Source organism: Nannobrachium achirus (assembly GCF_963921795.1).
Source record: "Nannobrachium achirus genome assembly, chromosome: 17".
NCBI classification, from domain to species: domain Eukaryota; kingdom Metazoa; phylum Chordata; class Actinopteri; order Myctophiformes; family Myctophidae; genus Nannobrachium; species Nannobrachium achirus.
Window position 1 is genome coordinate 39,403,536 of NC_137824.1, and position 20,431 is coordinate 39,423,966.

Consider the following 20,431-nt stretch of genomic DNA (forward strand, 5'->3'; position numbering starts at 1 on the left):
ACCCCTATCCTGTTAAGCACTCGGAATATAGGAGAAGAGGAAGCATTACATTTTGTTTCACTCAGTTCCACAGATAAACATTGTTAAAATAGCTGATCTACAAGCTGAGTTTTTAGATCAGCTCTTTTCACAAAAGTTGTATTTCTTTTATTATTTGACAATTTGGCCAATGTTTTTATTGTATAGTTTGTTGATTACTTTTGATGCAGTAATGGTCTCTTTCTTTTGAGGTATTAAAAAAGGTCTTTAAAAAGTCCTTAAATTGTCATCTGGGTACCGCCTAAAAATCATGTGGGGACAGCCCTAGGGTGTCCTGGCCCACAGGTTGAGAACCACTGACAGAGTACAATTCCCATCGAGAAGCAATAAATAAATATTAGCCCAGAAGCCAAAAAATTACAAGCCAGAGGTAATTGAGCATAAAACTTAAAGCAAGAGATCTCCGGTGATATGAAATATCCATTAAATACAGTATGTCATTAAATACGTTGGTTTTGGTTATCATCTGCACTGTCTAGAACCAAACATAAAAAGCTGTGTGTACATTCTTTCAGTCAAAATCAAAGAGTCATTCTGATTAACGTTTCTTCACCTCAACGTATTTAACCACTTAAACCCTGCATACTTTGTTGGTCGGGTCCCCCCAGGGGTCTATACTTGCCTTGCCCCCCCGACAATATTTGATGTAGAGGGGAGAAAGGGGGGCCCCTTTCTCCCCTCTACATCAAATATTGTCGCTTAAACTAGCCCATATACGAACGATAAGGATTATGTGGTTAACCCTTTACTCTCTACCAGGATATGAAAACGTAGTACATTCTTTAATCATGGGAAATCCTCATGACTCATTTTCAACATGGTTATAACTTCTCTTCTCACAACAATCCAAAAAGCAGCCTCAAATATTGCAGAAAGAGAGAGAGAGACAGAGAAAGAAATAAGGTATTAGTTGAAATACAGTCACCGCAATGTCCATGGGTCAACTTCAAAAAGGTCAACGGACCTCTGAAAAACAACTTGAAAAGGATTGTGTGAAACAGATCTGACACGTTAAGCCTTTCTTCAGTAGCCTATGTTTTGTCGATGATTTCTAAGGCCATCACATATCGTTGCTGTCGGGCAGAAACCTCATTTCATTTATAATCCATATTTCAATTCCCAAATTCGTCACTCTACAGTGTCATAAAATTGTAACAAAAATAGACGATCTACAAGCTCACAACGCATAAAAACGATAATAATAATTTAAGTGAAAGTGGTCAGCCTGTCTGTGGGTCATTAGTCTCGCGTGGCCAGACTGTTGACTCCTGCGAGTTGCAAATGCTCCCGTCATACAGTCTGGTGCAACGGAAGTCTTATGATGAGTATTGGATAAAGCGGATGTGACGCAGTCCCTCCCTTGGTGTGGTAGCAATAAGTCCTACTGGAAGCGTTATGTCTTCTTTCAATATTTTTTGGGGCGCTGTTTCGTCTTTCTCTGGTGTTGTTGGTGTTATTCCATGATGTTTTCAAATGTTTTCTTAAACTATACACGCATAACAAGAATATGCCGCTAGAATGACAGTCTGTGCTAGTGTGCTTCTGTTTATGTTTCCAAGGGGACTACAGTTCCGTGCAGCAGACTACTTCCGATACTCGCCGTTCGGGAGCTGTCGTTCCAGACTCTAAATAGCATTCGGAGATCGTGGAATAGTTGTCTGGCTACGCAAGACTAGTGGGTCATATACATATTGACCAATGAAAAGCATTAACGATAGCTCGCAACTAAAAAAAAATGCATAGGATCCATTGGAATACATGGTTCCTTTTCTGAAAAGTAACAGTTTTGTAAATACAAGGTTTCCAACCAGCAGCAACTATATAATTTCCTTTATGTTCCCTCTCATATCAGTGAAAAAAAAAACACAAATAAGAGTCCTGACTCAGGGCACCACCACTTCATAAACAGCCTCTCTACATCTCACTCCCTCCTCCTGCCCCTCCTCTCCTTCAACCCCCTCCTCCTCCTCCTCCTCTTCCTCGGCGTTGATCTGTGCCACTCCCAGCCTGTAGAGGGCGTCCCTGATCACCACCTCGCCGGGCTGGCAGTCCTTCAGCACCTGGCTGATCTGCTGGCTCACCACGTCCCGGCTGCCCAGGAAGTCCACCAGGCGGTTGTACAGGTAGTAGTAGGCCGGGTTGCTGAAGCTCATCACGGGCTGCTGCTGCTGCCGCGCACCGCTCAGTGAGGAGGAGCTGCCCTCCGAGCTCTCTTCCTCTTCTTTCACCAGGCTGGTGTAAGGCTCCAGTTCCTTGCACAGTCCCATGGAGTGGTGCTCCAAGGCGGGCGGCTCCTCCTGGGCCCCAGGTGGCCCGGCAGGAAGGGCTGTCACACGATTATGATATTATACATGACAATTAATTGTCACCCAAATAATTGCGATTAACAATTTAATTGCGGTTTTTTCTTTTTTTTTTTTTTTGTCTTTTTTGACAATAAGCCCTATTCACGGCCCGCCCACTCAGCTAATTTCTCAGCAACTTCCTGGTGCTGACGTCAGTTTAGAAGGGTAAAATATCACAGAAATTGCTGGACTTAAAGCCAACAAATCATTATTTCGAACGGTAAAGTAAATGATAACGCTTTGTGCCTTTTACTATCTTGTGTTCTTGTTCATGCTAGCCGTATTTTATACTGTACTATTCGGAAATTGCATTAAATGTGCGATTTCTGTGTTAACTATGGGCTTAGCAGGGTTTTACCCCTTCAAAACGTGACTTCAGCACCGGGGGGATGCTGAGTGGGCGGGCCGTGAATAGGGCTTATTACATTTCCGTTTGGCTTTTAGGCTTTGAAGTTGCAAATGGCAGATATGACACATAACCTAAATATACAATGAAAATATTGAGATATTAACTTTATACAACTTATACTAAGAACAAATCGACAGTGGAAATAGCCGAACAACGCGTTGCAATGTGAGCTTGTAGATCTGCTATTTCCACTATTTTTGAAAAGGTTTGAAAATATATGGACATTTTTCAACATGGGAACGATTATGACGATGATGACAAAATCATTGCGGTTATGTCAAATTATTGCGATGAGACGATTTATGTAAGAGTTGTGACAGGCCTACCAGAGGGGTGCACCAGCCAGCGGGACGAGGACTTGGTGATGGGGTGGAGCTGGCTCTGGTTGTCCTCCAGGGAGGACAGGTGTCCTCCGTAAGGCTGGTCCTGCAGCTCAGCACATGACACAAACTGAAGAGACAGAAGAGAGCGAGACAGACAGAAGAGAGCGAGACAGGGTAAACTGAAGGGATAAGACAACAAAGCTCCTACTGACTCCTCCGCCAAAGAGGTAAATGGAAGACTGTGCTCCCAAACGTCAGCGGCAGTTTCATTCCTAGCCCACAAGAGTTTAATTGTTTCATTTTCACAGCGTGGCCCCAAAGGGGCCGGTCTGTACAGTATGGCCTCTGTAAGTATGTGCGTGTGTCCCCCTAGAAACATAGACCAACCCCCCCGGGTTGGTCTATATTTCTAGGGGGACACATGCACATACTTACAATATTTTAGAGCAATATTTCACAGCCCAGCAACATTACCACACACAGCGCTTAAGGTAACATGTTAGCACACCATTTGGTAATGTGTGGGCATTGTTCAAGAATTACGCAAATCACTTTAGCCCCAGGTAAAAGCATGAAGGAAAGCAATTCTTCCACTAGACTAAAGTAAGACTGAAGAAAATGAAGAAAAATCCTACCAAGTGCCGCGCTATGAGCTTTTAGATCTGCTATTTTTGAAAAAAATCATCATCAATCATGAAGACCTTTGAATATATATTTTTCAAAGCTAACTTTTGTCACAACAAAAATAAATAATGAAAATAATAATAAAAAAATAAAATAAAATAATTGGGGGGTACTAGACATGAATAAGTTGAGTTTTTCAAAAACCTTAGAAGGATTTAGAAGACATTCATAGAATCGGGTCAATATAATCAAAGACTTGCTCAAATATTCACGATAAAAAAAAAAAAAAAAAGCAGATCTACAAGCTCGCAGCGCAGCACTCGGTGCCGCTAAAGCAATGGCTAAAGCATAAAATAATGGTTAACACGTTTCAAGTGTTCAACGCGACACGGATGCGCTCCAGGTCTTAGTGGGTTCATTCTGTTATGTCATGTGTGCCTTCTGCCCACCTCTGGCCGCTCGAAGGGGTCTGAGAAGCAGCCTTGGTTCCGGCCCCACATCTGTGTGGCCAGCCCCGGGTACTGCATGTCCGCGCACAGCGCCACCGAGCGAGCCGCGTCCGTGACGTAGACGGGGGGCCAGAACCGAGAGGACAGCAGCAGGTCCACGTGGTCCCGGGCCGTCTCTCCCCTCACCATGTACTTAGAGCCACACAGGACCTGGACACATACGGGACAGGGACGCACACAAGTAGGGCTGTCACAATTATTACATAATCGTCTAATCGTGATTATTTGACATTATCGCAATTATTTTGTCATAATCGTGAATGTTGAAAAATAACATTGATAGTGGAAATAGCCGATCTACAAGCTCACAACGCGTCGCATCGCGACGCGTTGTGAGCTTGTAGATCGGCTATTTCCACTATCAATGTTATTTTTTAAGTAGTAAGTTGTCAAATATGTCAGTAATTTCTTCGTGTATTTAGGTTTTGTGTCATATCTGCCATATGCAACTTCAAAGCCTAAAAGCCAAACAGAAATGTAATTGTCAATGACAAAAACACAATTAAATCGTTAATCGCCAATTATTTGAGTGACAATTAATCGTCATGTAAAATGTCATATCGTGACAGCCCTACACACAAGACTTATGCGGTGAAAAGGGTGATTTTATTTACAGCAATGACTACTACTTGACTAGTACTGTAGATCAGTGGTCCTCAAACTTTTTCATGTCAAGGACCCCCAAATTGACACTTATTAGCTCGCGGACCACCATCTTGAAAGGACCCCAGTAAGAGAGGATTTTTACAGCTCTAGCAGTGATTTTCAATTTCAACCATTTTTATTTCAAGAACCCCCAGTTTTACTACAGAGCATAAGGCTAGGGACCCCCATTTAATGTCATTTCTATCTCTGGGACCGCAATTTATAGAGTAAAATCTATGTTTAACTCTCAGAGTGTACAAATGGAATGGTTTCATTTGTACTGTTCTCCATTTTTGTCTAATAAAATAATCAATACAAATAAAAAATAAAAAACACTCTGAGATAAGGGTCCATTTGGTGGGGACCCCCTGGAACTCCTTCAAGGACCCCTGGGGGTCCCACTTTGAGAACGACTGCTGTAGATCTCATATACGCCAGACGGACTCAATAGCCTCACAAGGCTCACATACATGTGTCCCATAGCTTGGAGAGACGGTGAGGGGACGATGATGAATTCACGCGCTGTGAGCTTGCACATCGGCTATTTTTGGAAATCAAAGTTCAGTTGATGTGTCGTGCTCTTACCTTATGGGGGCAGAACTTGGACAGCTTGCCAGCAGTCAGGTTTTGAGGAGGCTGCGGAGCAGTGGAGAGACCATTCTGAACACGCGCGTAAAGGGGGATCAGTGTGTTCAGCAGCTCAATCTAACAGACAGAAAGAGAGATCAGTCAGACTTTTAGACAGGAGAAGAGTAAAAGATGAGACAACGGAACCAAGATAATGGAACTAACAGCACGTGGTGTCAGACTTAGAGACAGACACACACACATTCAAAATTAGAGCCTGACCGATGCTAGATTTGTGTGTCCGATCAATGTTTTGACCGATATTTGTGAACGTTTTTATTGTATAACCACATTTCTTTTTTACACAAATAACTTTTTGATAGATAGAAAAGAAACACATGAGCTCAACTTAATTTTAACCACTTCTGACCTATTCAAAACTTCTCAAAATGACACACCCAAATGTGGGATGGCAGATTGAAAATTGACTGGCGTTTCGATGTAACTGCATCAAAACGCTACACCATGCACACATGCACAACCACACACCTTGCTGCAGTCCGGTGCAGTGGTCAGCCCACAGCTGTTCAGCATGGTTCTGAGCTCCATCGCACTATGCTCTTCAATCTTCTCTGGTCTCAGCTGGCCCTCATGGATGAGACGCACCAACATGGATGGGTCTCCTGAAATGCACACACACTTGTTCAATGAATTTGCAGAATGCAAATCATGCTAGTCTAATGGCCTACAATACATCAGTGCTCTATATATACTGTATATATATATATATATATATATATATATATATATATATATATATATATATAACATTGTTGTCAGGTCGAAACCTTGAATGTCCAAAACTGTTCTTTTTGTATTTATCATTTTAAAAACATTTAAAGTAAATCCATCATACAAGACTGTCGCACAAGACTATAGTGAAATTAGCAGATCTAAAAGCACACAACGCCTCACACCGTGATACGTTGTGTGCTTGTAGATCTGCCATTTCCACTACTTTTTGAAAGTGTTTGAAACTATATGAACATTTCTCAACATGAAAATGATGATGACGATTATGTAAAATAATTGCGATTACCTCAAATAATTCAATAAGTCACCCACAGTATGTTTCAACATGTGACATAAAAACATATTTTTCAAATTATTTTGGAATATACGAATTTTCCTGGAAATATATTTGTAAACATTTTATTCATGAAAACATTTTTCGTGGACCTAGCAGGTCCTGTGGTACCTAAGGGCTCCTCCGGGGGGTGGGGGAGGACCTTGTCCTTCTCCGTGTTGATGACCGTGGGGCTCCTCATGAGCGGGGGGATGAAGGGGGCCACGATGGAGGCGTCCATCCGCGTGATGGGGATGTCTGAGGGGAACGCCGCCTGCTCTATGGCCTCGCTCTCCATGGTCAGCCAGAAGTCGTCCACGTGCACCTCGTCCGAGGCCGAGCACTCCGGCCAGGTAAACTAGAGTGTGTACAGTTATACTTTAACCCATTTAGAACGGGTACACATTTTGTGTATCATTATTTCATGATTTAACTATTGAAAAATAGCAGATATACAAGCTCACAGCGCGGCACCGAGTGCCGCGCTGCGAGCTTGTTGATCTGCTATTTTTGAAAAATCGTGAAAATTAGAATTTTGACCCGATTCTATAAGTGTCTTTTGAATCCTTCTAAGGTTTTTTGAAAAACCCTATGTTTCTATGTCAGCGATCTGGCCAGCCATCGTCAAAGAAAAGGTCCTTTTCACTTAACTGGAGCTCAGTTAGTCTGTTCTTGAGAGACTACTATGTCAGTGGTTCTCAAACCTTTTCATGTGAAGGACCCCCAAAATGATATGTATTTGGCCACGGACCCCCATCTCAAAATATTTAGTTCCAGGGACCACCCCAGAAGCAAAATTTTAGTTACAAACGTTCGCTTTGAAAATACATATATTCAAAGATTTGCCCACATTTTCACGACTTTTTTCAAAAATAGCAGATCTACAAGCTCGCAGCGCGGCACTCGGTGCCGCGCTGTGAGCTTGTATATCTGCTATTTTTCACTGGTTAAAGCGTTCAATAATTCTAGGCCTAAATGGGTTAAGGCAGTGGTTCTCAACCTAGATCAGCTATTTTTATGGCAAATGTTCTGCCCCAGGATAATGGATTTTGATTATCGCGATAATATCGTAAATCGTGATTTCTTTTGTCACAGTAATCTTGATATGACATTTTCATATCGTCCCATACCTATCCCTAGTACTGGTCTCTCTCACCTCCACGTTCCTGAGCTCCAGAGCGTCCTGCGTGTAGCGGCGAGCGATCTCCAGCTTGGGCGCGATGCCGCACAGGCCACAGATCATATCGTTGTAATCTCGGACGGTAAGACACTCAAAGGCCCAGTAGCCACTCAGCAGGAGCTCGTTAATACGAGATGACTCCTCTGGGCTCAGAACATGGACTGATGGAGTTTGGGGGTGGGGGGGGGGGGGGGAGACAAAAGAGGAGGGGCAGGGTTAAATGGATTAAAGGACAACTTAGTTTTTTTTACAAAAAGGGTTCATATTTTAGATTGTAATTATAGAAAAGAAAAGATGAGTGTTAAAATGTTTTCATTTACTGCTTTCTATTGTTTTAGTGATTTTAGTATTTTGATTTCAATGGTTGGGGGCAGGTGTACAAGTGGCTAAATATGTCTTTTTAGACACAATAAGAAGGCAATTTCTTTGTTATTATTTACTTTTCTCTAATGACTATCTAAAATATGAACCCTTGTTGTAAAAAAAAGCAAAGTTGTCCTTTAAGTTTAAAAAGATCATGCCCCAAACCTGCTCCCAAAAGGAAGATCTAATCCAGTTAGTATGAAGTCCAAGCGGTGTTTACCAGGATGAGTAGGGACATGGTCTAGGAGGGTTCTGACAGCCTGGGAGGGATGATGGCCTAGCTTGATCTGGGCCCGGATCTTCAGAAGCAGGTCCACACTCACCAGCAGCCTGTTCCCAATGTTGAACAAACCTGCAGGTGTAAATGAGGGGTTGGGGGGGTTGACTATATTCAAGGTCAAACTTCCAAACCAAAATGACTTTTTTTCTATCGGTTACTCACCCCTTGGAGACTTGAGTTCAATAATACTTTTTTGTTTTTGTCGCATAATTAAGTCGCATAATTTGATTATAATAAACGTATCCCCGTGGAGACTCAAATGCATTTGGGTCTCCATCCGGAATCAATGGGCCTACAAAGAGTCTCCTCAAATTATTATGCGACAAAAACTAAAAAATATTATTGAACTCTTCATAGGGTGACTAATCGATATAATAAAAGTCATTTTGAGGGTGAACTACTCCTTTAAGTTGATTAAATTGAATTCAAACAGCGCACATGTATAAGAATGTTAGGGGTGCCACAAAAATCGATTGATCGATCGAAATGAGGTGAAAAATCTAATTGTGTAGGGACTTTAAAATCAACTTAAAAGAAGAGACACAAAATGGCAGAAATCCTACTTCACAACAACTTTCAAAAAGCCAACAGGTTTGGAATTGTGTTCTTTTATTTCCATTTGTGATTTAAAAATCAATCATGGATTTTGGAGAATTGTGATAGCCCCAAAGCATGAATATGGTGCTTGTTTACCTGGGTGTAAGTCAGTGAAGCTGTGGAGAGCCAGGCACTGAGTGTTGGGGCAGACTTTGAGCTGGAGAGACGCTGTCTGGATCAGGGTCTCAGTAAGCAACCAGCAGTCCTCCTGACCTGCAACCGTACTAGGATACACATTCATAGCAGACAATTTAGGTTAGTAGAGACCATCACTATATTATTGATTGAGTCTATTCTCCCCTCTACAAAAAACCTCTTTGCAGAAAAATTACCGATCTCCAAACTCACAATGCATCGCTACACATTGTGAGCTTGAAGATCGTCAACTTTTGCTGAATGTTGGGTTGGTTAAGTAACGAAGAGAGAGGAGGGTAATTAATGATCAATAATCAGGACAAGAGAGGTCAACTATCAGAGCACAGAACGAACACATTCCCACTACTAGCGTCATAAACAATAACTGCACTCCTTCGCTTGAAGTAATAAACACAGAGGAGGGTAATTCATAGAAACGTATCATATTCATAAACGGTCAACACATCACTACTAAAGTCGCTATGCTCATATAACAAACATCTCTCACCTCTGACCGCCTTTGAACAGGGGATAATGACAGAGGCCACACTGAGTGGCTGCCGACTCGTAGAACCGTGGCCAGCTGGACTGGAGGATGGTCTCTGTCTCCACCCCCTCCCCCCGGAGCTGGTCCCCTGACTGGGTCAGCACCACCTGGGGGCAGGGATGGGACGATACGAACAGTTAAAGCATGGAATAATGGTTAAAGTGGTTCAAATCTAAAGTGCAGTGTTGTTTTTGACAGCAAATTTAGTTTTAGTCATAGTCTTTTGAATAAAATGTAATTTAGTTTTAGTCATAATTTAGTCACCTAAATATCATAAGATTTTAGGCGACTGAATCTACAGTTGATTTAGTCAATTAAAATGTATTTTGGCAGGCCTTGATGGCATCGAAATGACTGATTTTACACTTGATTGATCTGCTATTTTCAGCACGCAACACCTGAGAGCAAACAAACTTAAAATGACTCTTCAGCACTAGTCCCTCCCTAACGTTTTAGTCTAGTTTTTATTTTGTTGACGAAATTGTCAGTATATTTAGTCTCAGTTTTAGTCATCACAGCTTAGTTTTTATTTCGTTTTTGTCAGTGAAAAAAATGCAGTCGACAAACATTTTTCGTCATAGTTTTAGTCGACGAAATCAACACTGCTAAAGTGACACAGATTTGGGTTCAGGCAATAAGCGTTAATAATCCCTACCTGGGGGCTGTTCAGCTCCTGGATGAGTGTCAGGGTCTCCCGGAGCTCCGCCTCGCTCTCAGGGATCTGCAGCACGCGGCGTAGCAGCTGCACGGTGGACTGGCGCTGGAGCTCCTTCTGGGCCAGACTTATGGCCTTGTATGGGTCCACAGACTGGGGATCGAGGAAAATGATATCAATAATACGGCTGTCACCATTATGACATTTTACATGAAGCAAATAATTGCAATTAACGATTTAATTGTGTTTTTGTCATTGACAATTACATTTCTGCTTGGCTTTTAGGCTTTGAAGTTGAACATGGCAGATATGACACATAACCTAAATATACAAAGAAATGACTGACATAATTGACAACTTAATACTAAAAAGAACATTGATAGTGGAAATAGCCGTTCTACAAGCTCACAACGCGTCACAACGTGGCGTGTCGTGAGCTTGTAGATCTGCCATTTCCTCCATTTTGGAAAATGGTTGAAAATACAGTATATGAACATTTTTCAACATGGAAATGATTTTGACAAACAGACAAAGTTAAGTAATTGCGATTGTCAAATAATTAGACGATTATGATTATGATCAGTAATACATTTTAGCACTCAAAACCACATACAAGATGTAGGTCAACTGGCTAGTTCAGCCCAAACCTAGACTATACATACACTGATCATGACTTCGCTTTTGACGGGTAAACACAAAGAACTGGAAGAGAAAGAATTTAGTGGATCCAGCACAGAAACATGAAGCCTAAAGATCAGATCTACTACAAAGTAAAATAAAATCCTCAGTGTTAATGGTACCTTGGAGTTCTTCGCGGACAACTCCCAGCCACAGTTGGGACATTTTGCAGGCTTATGTCTATTCTTGTACACATAGTCACACCGCGGGTTCTTGCAGCGCCCTCTGCCCCGCGCTGTGGACAGACCCAGGTCCTGACAGCCACAAGATAGATAAATTATAAGGACATTAAGAGATCTGAAAGGGATAATAAGCCCTACTTCAATAACAATGAAGTAGGGCTGGGCAATATGATATCGATATGAGACTAGAAAAAGTAGGGTAAGCTTGTGATATGGCAAAAGCGTCATCCTACAAGAATGGGTAAATAAAATATGATTCTGATATTAATTATCATAATAATAGCAATAATAATAATAAGAAGAAGGGTATACTGACAAAGCTGGAGATTGTGTTCCGTTTGAAAGGAATGACTGGCATGATATTCATATTCACTCTTTTATCAAGCAGTGAAGCAACGTTTCCATCGAGAATATGGGAGTTCTGTGGAATAATGGAGGAAAAAAAGATAACATTTATTGATCGCTGTGCAGAAACTCAGGTGTCAGAACAGCAACTACAGCCTGACAGATTTCTGTGTCCAAAGGCAGTCCCGATTTTTGAGGCGCGTGTGCGTGTGTGCGTGTGTGTGTGTGTACATGCAGTTAACTTTCACCTGTTTGGCTGAGGTTGTCTGACCGAGCTGTTTCAATGTATTGGGTTTGAGACCACCTGAGGTTATGGATTGAAAAATAAAACTCACATCAACCTCCGAATGATGCATGTACATCCATGTACCGAAAGCCCAGAAATGTTTCCCTTCCTCTACATAAACTACACAAACACTGGTTACTTCCAATTTGAATTATTATACAACTTCTGCACTTTGATGGTGGATCTAAATAATCGAGGAATTACTGTAAGCAAAACACAAATTAAGATACAGACAAAATCTCACATAAAAATACAAGCGACACAGGAAATACAGTGTAAACACAGCAAGACACTAATATTCAGTACCTGGATTAGATCTGTTGTTGTCAATTGGGACGATAAACACAGCACGACCTGATGAGACAAATAAAGACCTGCATTATTCAGGTTCACAGAACAGCAGAAACATGCAGAATGCAGATGTTCATGGTGTATTATTATTATTATTATCATTATAGTACCCATTATTTACTTATGGATTATTATATTGATCAATCTTTTTATTAATCGAATAATCAATGAAGCACTTAAGCATCATTTTATACATGGCGACAACAGTGTTGTGCAAAAATAGTGAAAACAGCAGGTCTACAGGCTCACAATGCGTCATTGTCATTATAGACATTTTGTCTGAAATGCATACCAATACCGGTAGGGATAGATTATAAATCAATTATTTTTAATCACAGATTTAATCGATTACGGTAGTTCCATTAACTGTTACACCTCTGTTATTAGGTGCTGGTCGTTGTGCCTCACCTGGGCAGCCGCATGCTGGGAGGATGGGTCGTACCGGTTTCTTAGGCACATTGCTGACGGCTGCACCTTTAGCAGGGGGTTTTAATGATCTACAAAGACAAAGACAATTCAAACTCTTATGAGGAATTGCCTATTATGCTGCTTAAACATAAAAATCATTCCACTACCAGACATTTGCAGGAAAGTAAGAGCAGTTATGATTTACTTAGTTCTGCTGCCCTCTGTTGGTATCCCTGCTGCAACTACACGCTGTTTCTTCGCCTGTGGGCCTCCTCCCTCTTTTCCACCTTCACTGGTGTTATTTGTAGCGTTAATGGCAGCTACATTCCTCTCCTTTGTTGATTGACAGCTGTCACTAGAGGGGGTTTCATCTTGCTGCTTGGAGGCGGCTTGAGCCTTCTTAGCCTGATATATAAATGACATGCATGGGTCAGTGTGAAGTGATCGAGGCATGCACACTCACACACTGAAACTGTTTAGTCATCAAGTTTCAACAAGCCGACTTGCTTAGGCCTGAAAAATAGCAGATATACAAGCTCACAGCACAGCACCGAGAGCCGCGCAGTGAGCTTGTAGATCTGCTATTTTTGAAAAGTCTTTGAATATTTTTTACCCGATTCTATAAATGTCTTCTAAATCAGTGGTTCTCAAACTTTTTTATGTCAAGGACCCCCAAAATTACATGTATTTGGCCGCGGACGCCCATCTCAAAATATCTTGTTCCAGAGACCCCCCAGAAGCAAATATTTGAGTTACAAATGTTCGCTTTTATTTTTCAAAAATTGCAGATCTACAAGCTCGAAGCGCGGCACTCGGTGCATTAAATAATTCTAGGCCTAAATGGGTTAACAGTTCTGCTGCCGTTGACAGTCCTCACCGTCATTGAAAGGGTTAAAATCATGGTGCCGTTGACGGTGAGGACTGTCAATCTTACTGTATTTACAGTTACGGTATAATTACTTACTGTACGTCGCTCCGGTCGCGCCCGCATCGGTAATGTCCGCGATTTGATTACAACGCACGTCGGGCGTGCACGCGAAGTGAACGTCCTCCATAGTAAATCCATTGAGAGGCCCATAAAGAGACTTCATTTACTCAAAAGAGACATTTTTATACAAAGAGTGGTCTCCATACTGTACACTGTAGACTCGGGCTTTGCGCAGCCATGATTCTCTTCTGGGCTCACACTGTCATGTGACTAGATGACGTAATCGTTGCCGTCAAGTGATAATCCAAAAAAACTAAAACAACCCCCTTCCGGCCCTTCAAAATAATAGCGGCGGCCTACGGAGGAAACGGCGCGGCACCAAGCATCCCTTCAGATTAAAAGGCAGTAGATGTGTTAAACACAGACAATGTTGGTCACTTACACCAGGCACCCATTTTCCCCCCAGATGGTTTCCGCATTCAGGGCATGTCAGTGGTTTGTGGCGCGTCACATAAACAAAAGAACAGCCCGGTGCCAGACACCTCCCTCGACCTCGCCTGGTATAGGTCCTTACGTCCTGCACGGAAATAAATAAAAAGGTTGAATTCGGTTTTCCCTTACAGTTATTCTCAATTAGCCATCGTGTCGAGTGATGTGACGTCTACCATTTTGTATGAAGATTTGAGACTCTGTTCCAAGGCGGTGCCTACAGAGGCCATCATCACTGGCCCAACGTCACCTGACAGAGCCTGGAACTCCAGCAGATTCTGAAAAAGAGTTGAAAACAAGATTTAATCATTGTATCTGTCACATGCAAACAGATTCCTCCTCAAAGTCCCTTGTACCAATCTACGCACCATGGGGGACCGGGCCTTCTGCTCGGCAGCACCACGTCTGTGGAACAGCCTTCCCATTGAACTAAGATCACCACAGACCCTGAACTCTTTAAAAACAGGCCTAAAAAAAGTTTTTATTTAGGAAGGTCAGCTTTGTACCTTTTTCTGCTTTTAAACTCTGCTAGTGTTATTGATTATTGATTGTGTGTCTGTTGTTAAACCCTGCTAAAGTTATTGATTATTGATTATGTTTTTTTCATTCTGCAATGTAGCACTTTGAGATTCTTTGAATGGAAAGTGCATTATAAATAATATGTATACCGGTAATTATTACTATGCTCATACATTATACAGTATGTACAGTGTTGGTGGTTGGTGGAAGACTTCACCCGATTGTGCCAACGATGTCAAACAAAGAAATACATTAAATGGAAATGTAGTTCCTTAAAGTGGTTTTGGGGGTATATCAACAACAACACTGTGGTGGGTGTGTCTAACTTCAGCTGGTTCACCACCAGTGTTGAGGGTAATGGCGTTAAAATTAACGTTGTACAGTAACATAATACTTTTTTGGGTACGGGCGTAACATAACCGATACATAAAGGGTTCATGTGTGTAAATAAGCCAAAAGGTTTACTAGGATCTCGTTTTAGTTGACCTTGTACCAGTGATTTGTCATGAAACTGTACTTTTTCCTATGCAACCTTCTTATAAATTCTTCAAACAGACAAGTTACGTTTGGCAATTTTGTTATTAGTTACCTTTTCCAAAAAATAACAGCGTTATTTGGTGCATTTAATACCTATATTTCCCTGTTCTTTCTGTTGCCACAAAGGAAAAAGAATCCATCTGACACATTTGCGCTGTTTCCTAAATGAATGAGCTCGTCTGCATGCGTCTCTGTCAGCACAGCGAAGACATGCATGCAAGGTCCCAATCCCGGGTGTTACACAAAAGTCGGTGAATGATGACTTCTTGGTCTAATCCACCGTATTTAATGGGTCACTAGTTTTTGTGTCACACACGAGTGAGTCGGCATGCCATCACAGTCTTAATGTTTACATTCATTTGTCGCATGAGAGGAGACAGAGTTTGCCTTTTAGTAAGGCTGTGGAAGTATTCACACTATTAGCCAAGGTGAAGCCCAGGACAGCTCTCCACAGCACTAGGTATAGTAGGCTGCACTCTGGATTTTGTGTTTACCAAACATCCTCGCAGGCGGGTTTTAATTGTCGGTAACAGAAAAGTAAACCAAAGAGTCACTTTTCTCAGTGGGTAACACTATAACCTGACGAGTTACTATATACTATAATCATAATACCTGGTGATTATGTTGTGGGGGGGGGGGGAGGGGCAATGTAAGTGTGATTTGCAATAAAGAATTGCTGTAAAATAACAATCGCTGAATGAATGAACGACTCAAACTTCTAGCCTCACCTGGGTGGGTATGATGACCACCTGCGTAGGTCCCCCTTGCATCCTTTGCACCATCGGCCGTCCCCCAGACCCCGCCTCAGGCGCCATGGCAACGACACCATAACTGCTGCCGACTACCCTCGACTCGCTTCCTCTCAGTAGCAGTCCGTCTTCCGCAGCGCTGTCTGAACTCTGGGAAACTGCAGGCACCATTATGGAGGCAGTGGATGAAGCAGGATGAGACATCGTAGCCATTGCCTCTGCTAGGCCCTCGACGGCAATGCACTGTTCCACCTCGCTGGCCAGGGCCAGTGCAGGGCAGTGGGCCTCCGGAGGTTGGCCTCTGTCCTCTGGGGAATCTGTAGCCTCTGGCTGAGAGCCATAATTTGCCCTGGGGAAGATCTTACGGAAGCCTGGCACATGCTGCGAGGGTGCCAGGGAAGACTGAGGGGGAGACACAGATGGTAAGATTCAAAGGCCCAATCTGTGATTTGTTTTGAATATATAAATTGAGGTTTTGCTCCAATGTTTACACACGTTACATTCGCAAGATTTCTAGCACGGGCATGCACGAGGGGGCAATCGATGTCAGTGCTTTCAGGATACATAATGTTTTTCACAATTGTCTGGCTAACTTTGTAATCCTGTTTTGTGAATTACAACTTTGACCATCTCACTTGAACAAACTATGCTACTAACTCCACAAGTGCAGTAGGGCTATCCTAGGTCCTTTACTTGTGTCATCTATGTGGCTAAATCTAAACAATACTGTGCTGTATCTGTATATAGTTAAATCAGGACAGTCTTGGGAAGATATTATACTGAATACAACACTTGCCAGCAATTCAGTGTCCTGAAAGCACACAAATTAGATAAATAACAAGTTGTTCCTTTATTGAACGAGTATGGTCTGGACCTGCTCTATGTAACAAGTGCCTTTAGGTCAGTGTTGATTTCGTTGACTAAAACTATGACGAAAAATGTTTGTCGACTGTTTTTTTCACTGACAAAACTAAATAAAAACTAAACAAAAATTAAGCTGTGGTGACTAAAACTAAGACTAAATATATTGACAATTTCATCTACAAAATAGAAACTATACTAAAACGTTAGGGAGGGACTAGTGGAGAAGAGAGTAATTTTATGTTTGGTTGCTCTTAGGTGTTGCATGCTGAAAATAGCCGATCTACAAGCTCAATAGCCGATCTACAAGCTCACAACGCATCGCGTTGTGAGCCTTGTAGATCTGCTATTTTCAGCACACAAACAAGTGTAAAATCAGTCATTACGATGCCATCAAGGCCTGCTAAAATACATTTTAGTCGACTAAATTATGACTAAAACTAAATTACATTTTATTCAAAAGACTATGACTAAAACTAAATCAAGATTTGCTGTCAAAAACAACACTGCTTTAGGTACTAAAATAAAATAATAAGGGGGAGGGGTCAATGGTAGGGAAAACACTGTTACATTGTGTCCTTACTGTGCATATCCCCATCTTCTCCAGTTTAGCTTTCTCCAAATAGTAGGCTTTCTCAGTTACGTTGAGCCGCTTCCATCTCTCACTGATGCACTTGTTGATCTCTGACTGTGGCATATTAGGGCAATCCTTCTGCATGAGCTGGTGAACATCAAAGTAGTACAGCAAATAGGCTGACCTACAAAGAGATCAGAATAATCAGTGAGCCATTTTTTTTGATTATTTTATTACACAAAAATGGAGAACAGTACAAGTATAGTCAATACAATAGAAATGTAGTACAGTACAAGTACAGTTAAACACCCTGCCTAAAAGGAACATACAGTCCTTTTACAGTCTTTTTTACATTGGAAGTCCTTGGTTTTCAATTCATGGACAAATAGCAAGCAAAGACACTTCAACATTCAATAATATTGAGGTTATAAAACACTATACAGTATGTACAGGATAGAGGAAACAAGGGTGTGGGGCTAAGGTAAAGGGGGGGGGGGTGCTCACTTCTCGCCTGTCTATCGGAGAAGTGATAATATAACTACCTCCGTCTCTGGCCTCCTGATAGGTGAGTTTTCAGGGCAGTTTTGAAGGATGCCAGCTACATGTTTTAAGGGAGGTAGTCAAGGAATTCCACACCTGGGTGGCAGTGTTGTAAAAGGAGAATTGACCCATATTTGTCTTATGGGTTTGTGTTATCAGATCATTGTGTGCGCTCCCTCCCTCTGGTGTTGTGGCTGTGGGTGTCGCTAACTTTTTGGAGATGTTTGGTCAGATATGCGGTTTGGTCAGATATGCAGGTACTGAGGGATGGAGAGCAGATTTGCATTGACTATATTGAAAGTCAATCCCATGTTTTGTTGTTTAACCCTGTCTTCAACGTTGAGCCAACTTAGGCTAGCAAAATGTGTGGGAGAAACATGGGTCATGGGCCCCAGGTCGAGAAGTAGCCGAATCAGTTTGTTTTGGGAGGTTTGGAACATACGGTAGTCTTTAGTGGCTACTACTACTATGAGGTGCAAGCGTAGTCAAAGTGGGACTGAATGAGGGCCCCAGTCATAATGTCAAATACTATTACAAGAGATAGAGAAAGGGATTGTAGCCTGGGATTTACAGCAGTGGAACTTCTCAAACCGTTTCATATCAAGGACCACCAAATTAACGTATTTGGCCACGGACCCCTTTCTTAAAAGATGTTTTGCCAGGGGCTGTTACCCGGCATACACGTTATAATGTGGCTTAAAGTGAAATAATGTGTTGTTGGTGTTGTTTTATTTTTACCTGGGCCCAATTTGTTTTGTTCTGCCAGTGGTCCAAATAATTTTTTAAAATATATATATATATATTACCTGGGCTTCTTGGGTTTGACCACTGTCTCCTCCTGGGCTTTAGTCTTCCTCTTCTCCCTGGCCTTTCGGATGTTAGCCTCCATGAGGGCATAGCAGCTCTCCACCTCTACATCCTCCATCACCTCCACAGCATCCATGGTCTCCATGGCTGCAGATCTGGGGCCAGCTGCAAAAATTAACAGTACTTTTTTTGTATGTGTCTTTTCTGGCCAGTGATGTATACATATCGGAACAGTTACTCATATAGGGAGACACCTGGCTGGTACACATACCTACGCTACGGTCGCAAATTCTCGCAATATGTGTTATGTGTTCACAATCACTGACAGTCAGACACCGATGTCATTGTCAACAGATAGGGACAAATTCAAATTATTAACATTGTTAATAATTATTAACATTGTTAATAATTTGAATTGAATTTGTCCCACCAGCCCCTCTCTGTTTAGGTGTCCCATTAGTATTGTTAAATAACAATAACAATGGGACACCTAAACAGAGAAAGAGGGACTGGTGGCCCAACTCTGCAAATATAGATCATATTTTGACATACTTTATTAAAAGTTTGCATGGGAAAAAGTACAGGACAGTACAGCTCACTGATACAAGGTCAACTAAAAGGATAAAGACACCAAGAAAGCTGTTAGGCTTGTTTGCATAGGGGTCCCTTTGTACTCAATTCATACCAAGATCAACATATATGTGAGAGGTTTTGGTCCTTCAATGGATGTATTTGCACTGACTGCAGTGCACAATGTTGATCTCACTTAGTAAGGGAAAGTTAGCCTATTGCTACATCAATCTGGGAACTAAATCTAAATCACTAGCTTTCTTCACAAATGTGTTCATAAAGGTGTCTACTATCACCTCTGAACTTTGTCAAACCCAACTCCCTTGACATACTTTGTGGGAGCCAATCAAAGTTGGGGGTATCGGGATACCCAGGGCCTGGGATTAAAGGGGGAAAAATAAAGAATGGCCAATATGAACGTATGAGGTGTGTAATTAGGGTATTGTTGTGCTGCTGAATCCATTTCAACCATTAGTTATCAGTAAAAATGACTCCTTGGCCATAAAAAAGTCCTAATTGGCTAAGGCTTAGCCAATCATGTCATTCGAGTTCACCCGTGTCCTGTTAGTCCCTGTTTTAAACCCTGTGTTTGAGTGTTCCTTGACAGATTGTATCATGTTATCCTGTGTGTCATGATATGTGCTTACCCACCTGATCTTGAATAGTTTTCATGAATTCAAACCCTACTCCAACCTTTTTTTATTGCCAATATTATATGTCTCATGGACAGACAAAAGTAGCTGTGGCCTATTTTATGGCCAATGAGTCATTTTAACTGAAAACTAATGGTTGGAATGGATTCAGCAGCCCCAAAACACCCAAATTACACACATCATACGTTCATATTGGCCATTTTTTATTTTTCCCCCTTTAATCCCAGGCCCTCGGGATACCCAATAACTTTGATTGGCTCCCACAAAGTATGTCAAGGGAGTTGGGTTTGACAAAGTTCAGAGGTGATAGTAGACACCCATATGAACACATTTGTGAAGAAAGCTAGTGATTTAGATTTAGTTCCCAGATTGATGTAGCAATAGGCTAACTTTCCCTTACTAACTGCTCAACTCAACTCCATCGCGGGAGTGTCGCTGCTTGACCAAAAAGAACAGATCTACAAGCTGAGAACGCGCGTTAGCGAAGCGCCCTAACGCGTTGTCAGCTTGTAGATCTGCGTTTTAAAGCTAGGCGACACCGTGTACATCGTCCAATGAGATTTGGTCTTATTGAAATGTTTACCTCTGGTGCCCCGACCCTCAGCAGACT

At 41.9% G+C, this 20,431-nt stretch overlaps 1 protein-coding gene across 1 annotated transcript; it reads right to left on the reverse strand.

The window, feature by feature from the left end:
- Window positions 1–1,922: 1,922 nt before the first annotated feature.
- hmgxb3 (HMG box domain containing 3) lies at window positions 1,923–18,729 on the reverse strand (the record flags this gene model as incomplete). The annotated part of the gene is made up of 22 exons (XM_080746731.1): window positions 18,598–18,729; window positions 17,261–17,435; window positions 15,796–16,218; window positions 14,188–14,289; window positions 13,965–14,099; window positions 12,800–12,999; window positions 12,595–12,683; window positions 12,142–12,189; window positions 11,798–11,853; window positions 11,521–11,625; window positions 11,145–11,276; window positions 10,345–10,497; window positions 9,651–9,796; window positions 9,104–9,231; window positions 8,351–8,482; window positions 7,744–7,928; window positions 6,720–6,945; window positions 6,011–6,144; window positions 5,480–5,599; window positions 4,190–4,399; window positions 3,120–3,243; window positions 1,923–2,365 (listed from the first exon to the last, which is right to left on the reverse strand). Exons 1-22 carry the CDS (start codon window positions 18,714–18,716, stop codon window positions 1,923–1,925), a joined length of 3,585 nt encoding a protein of 1,194 aa, XP_080602857.1. The 5' UTR covers window positions 18,717–18,729.
- Window positions 18,730–20,431: the final 1,702 nt, after the last annotated feature.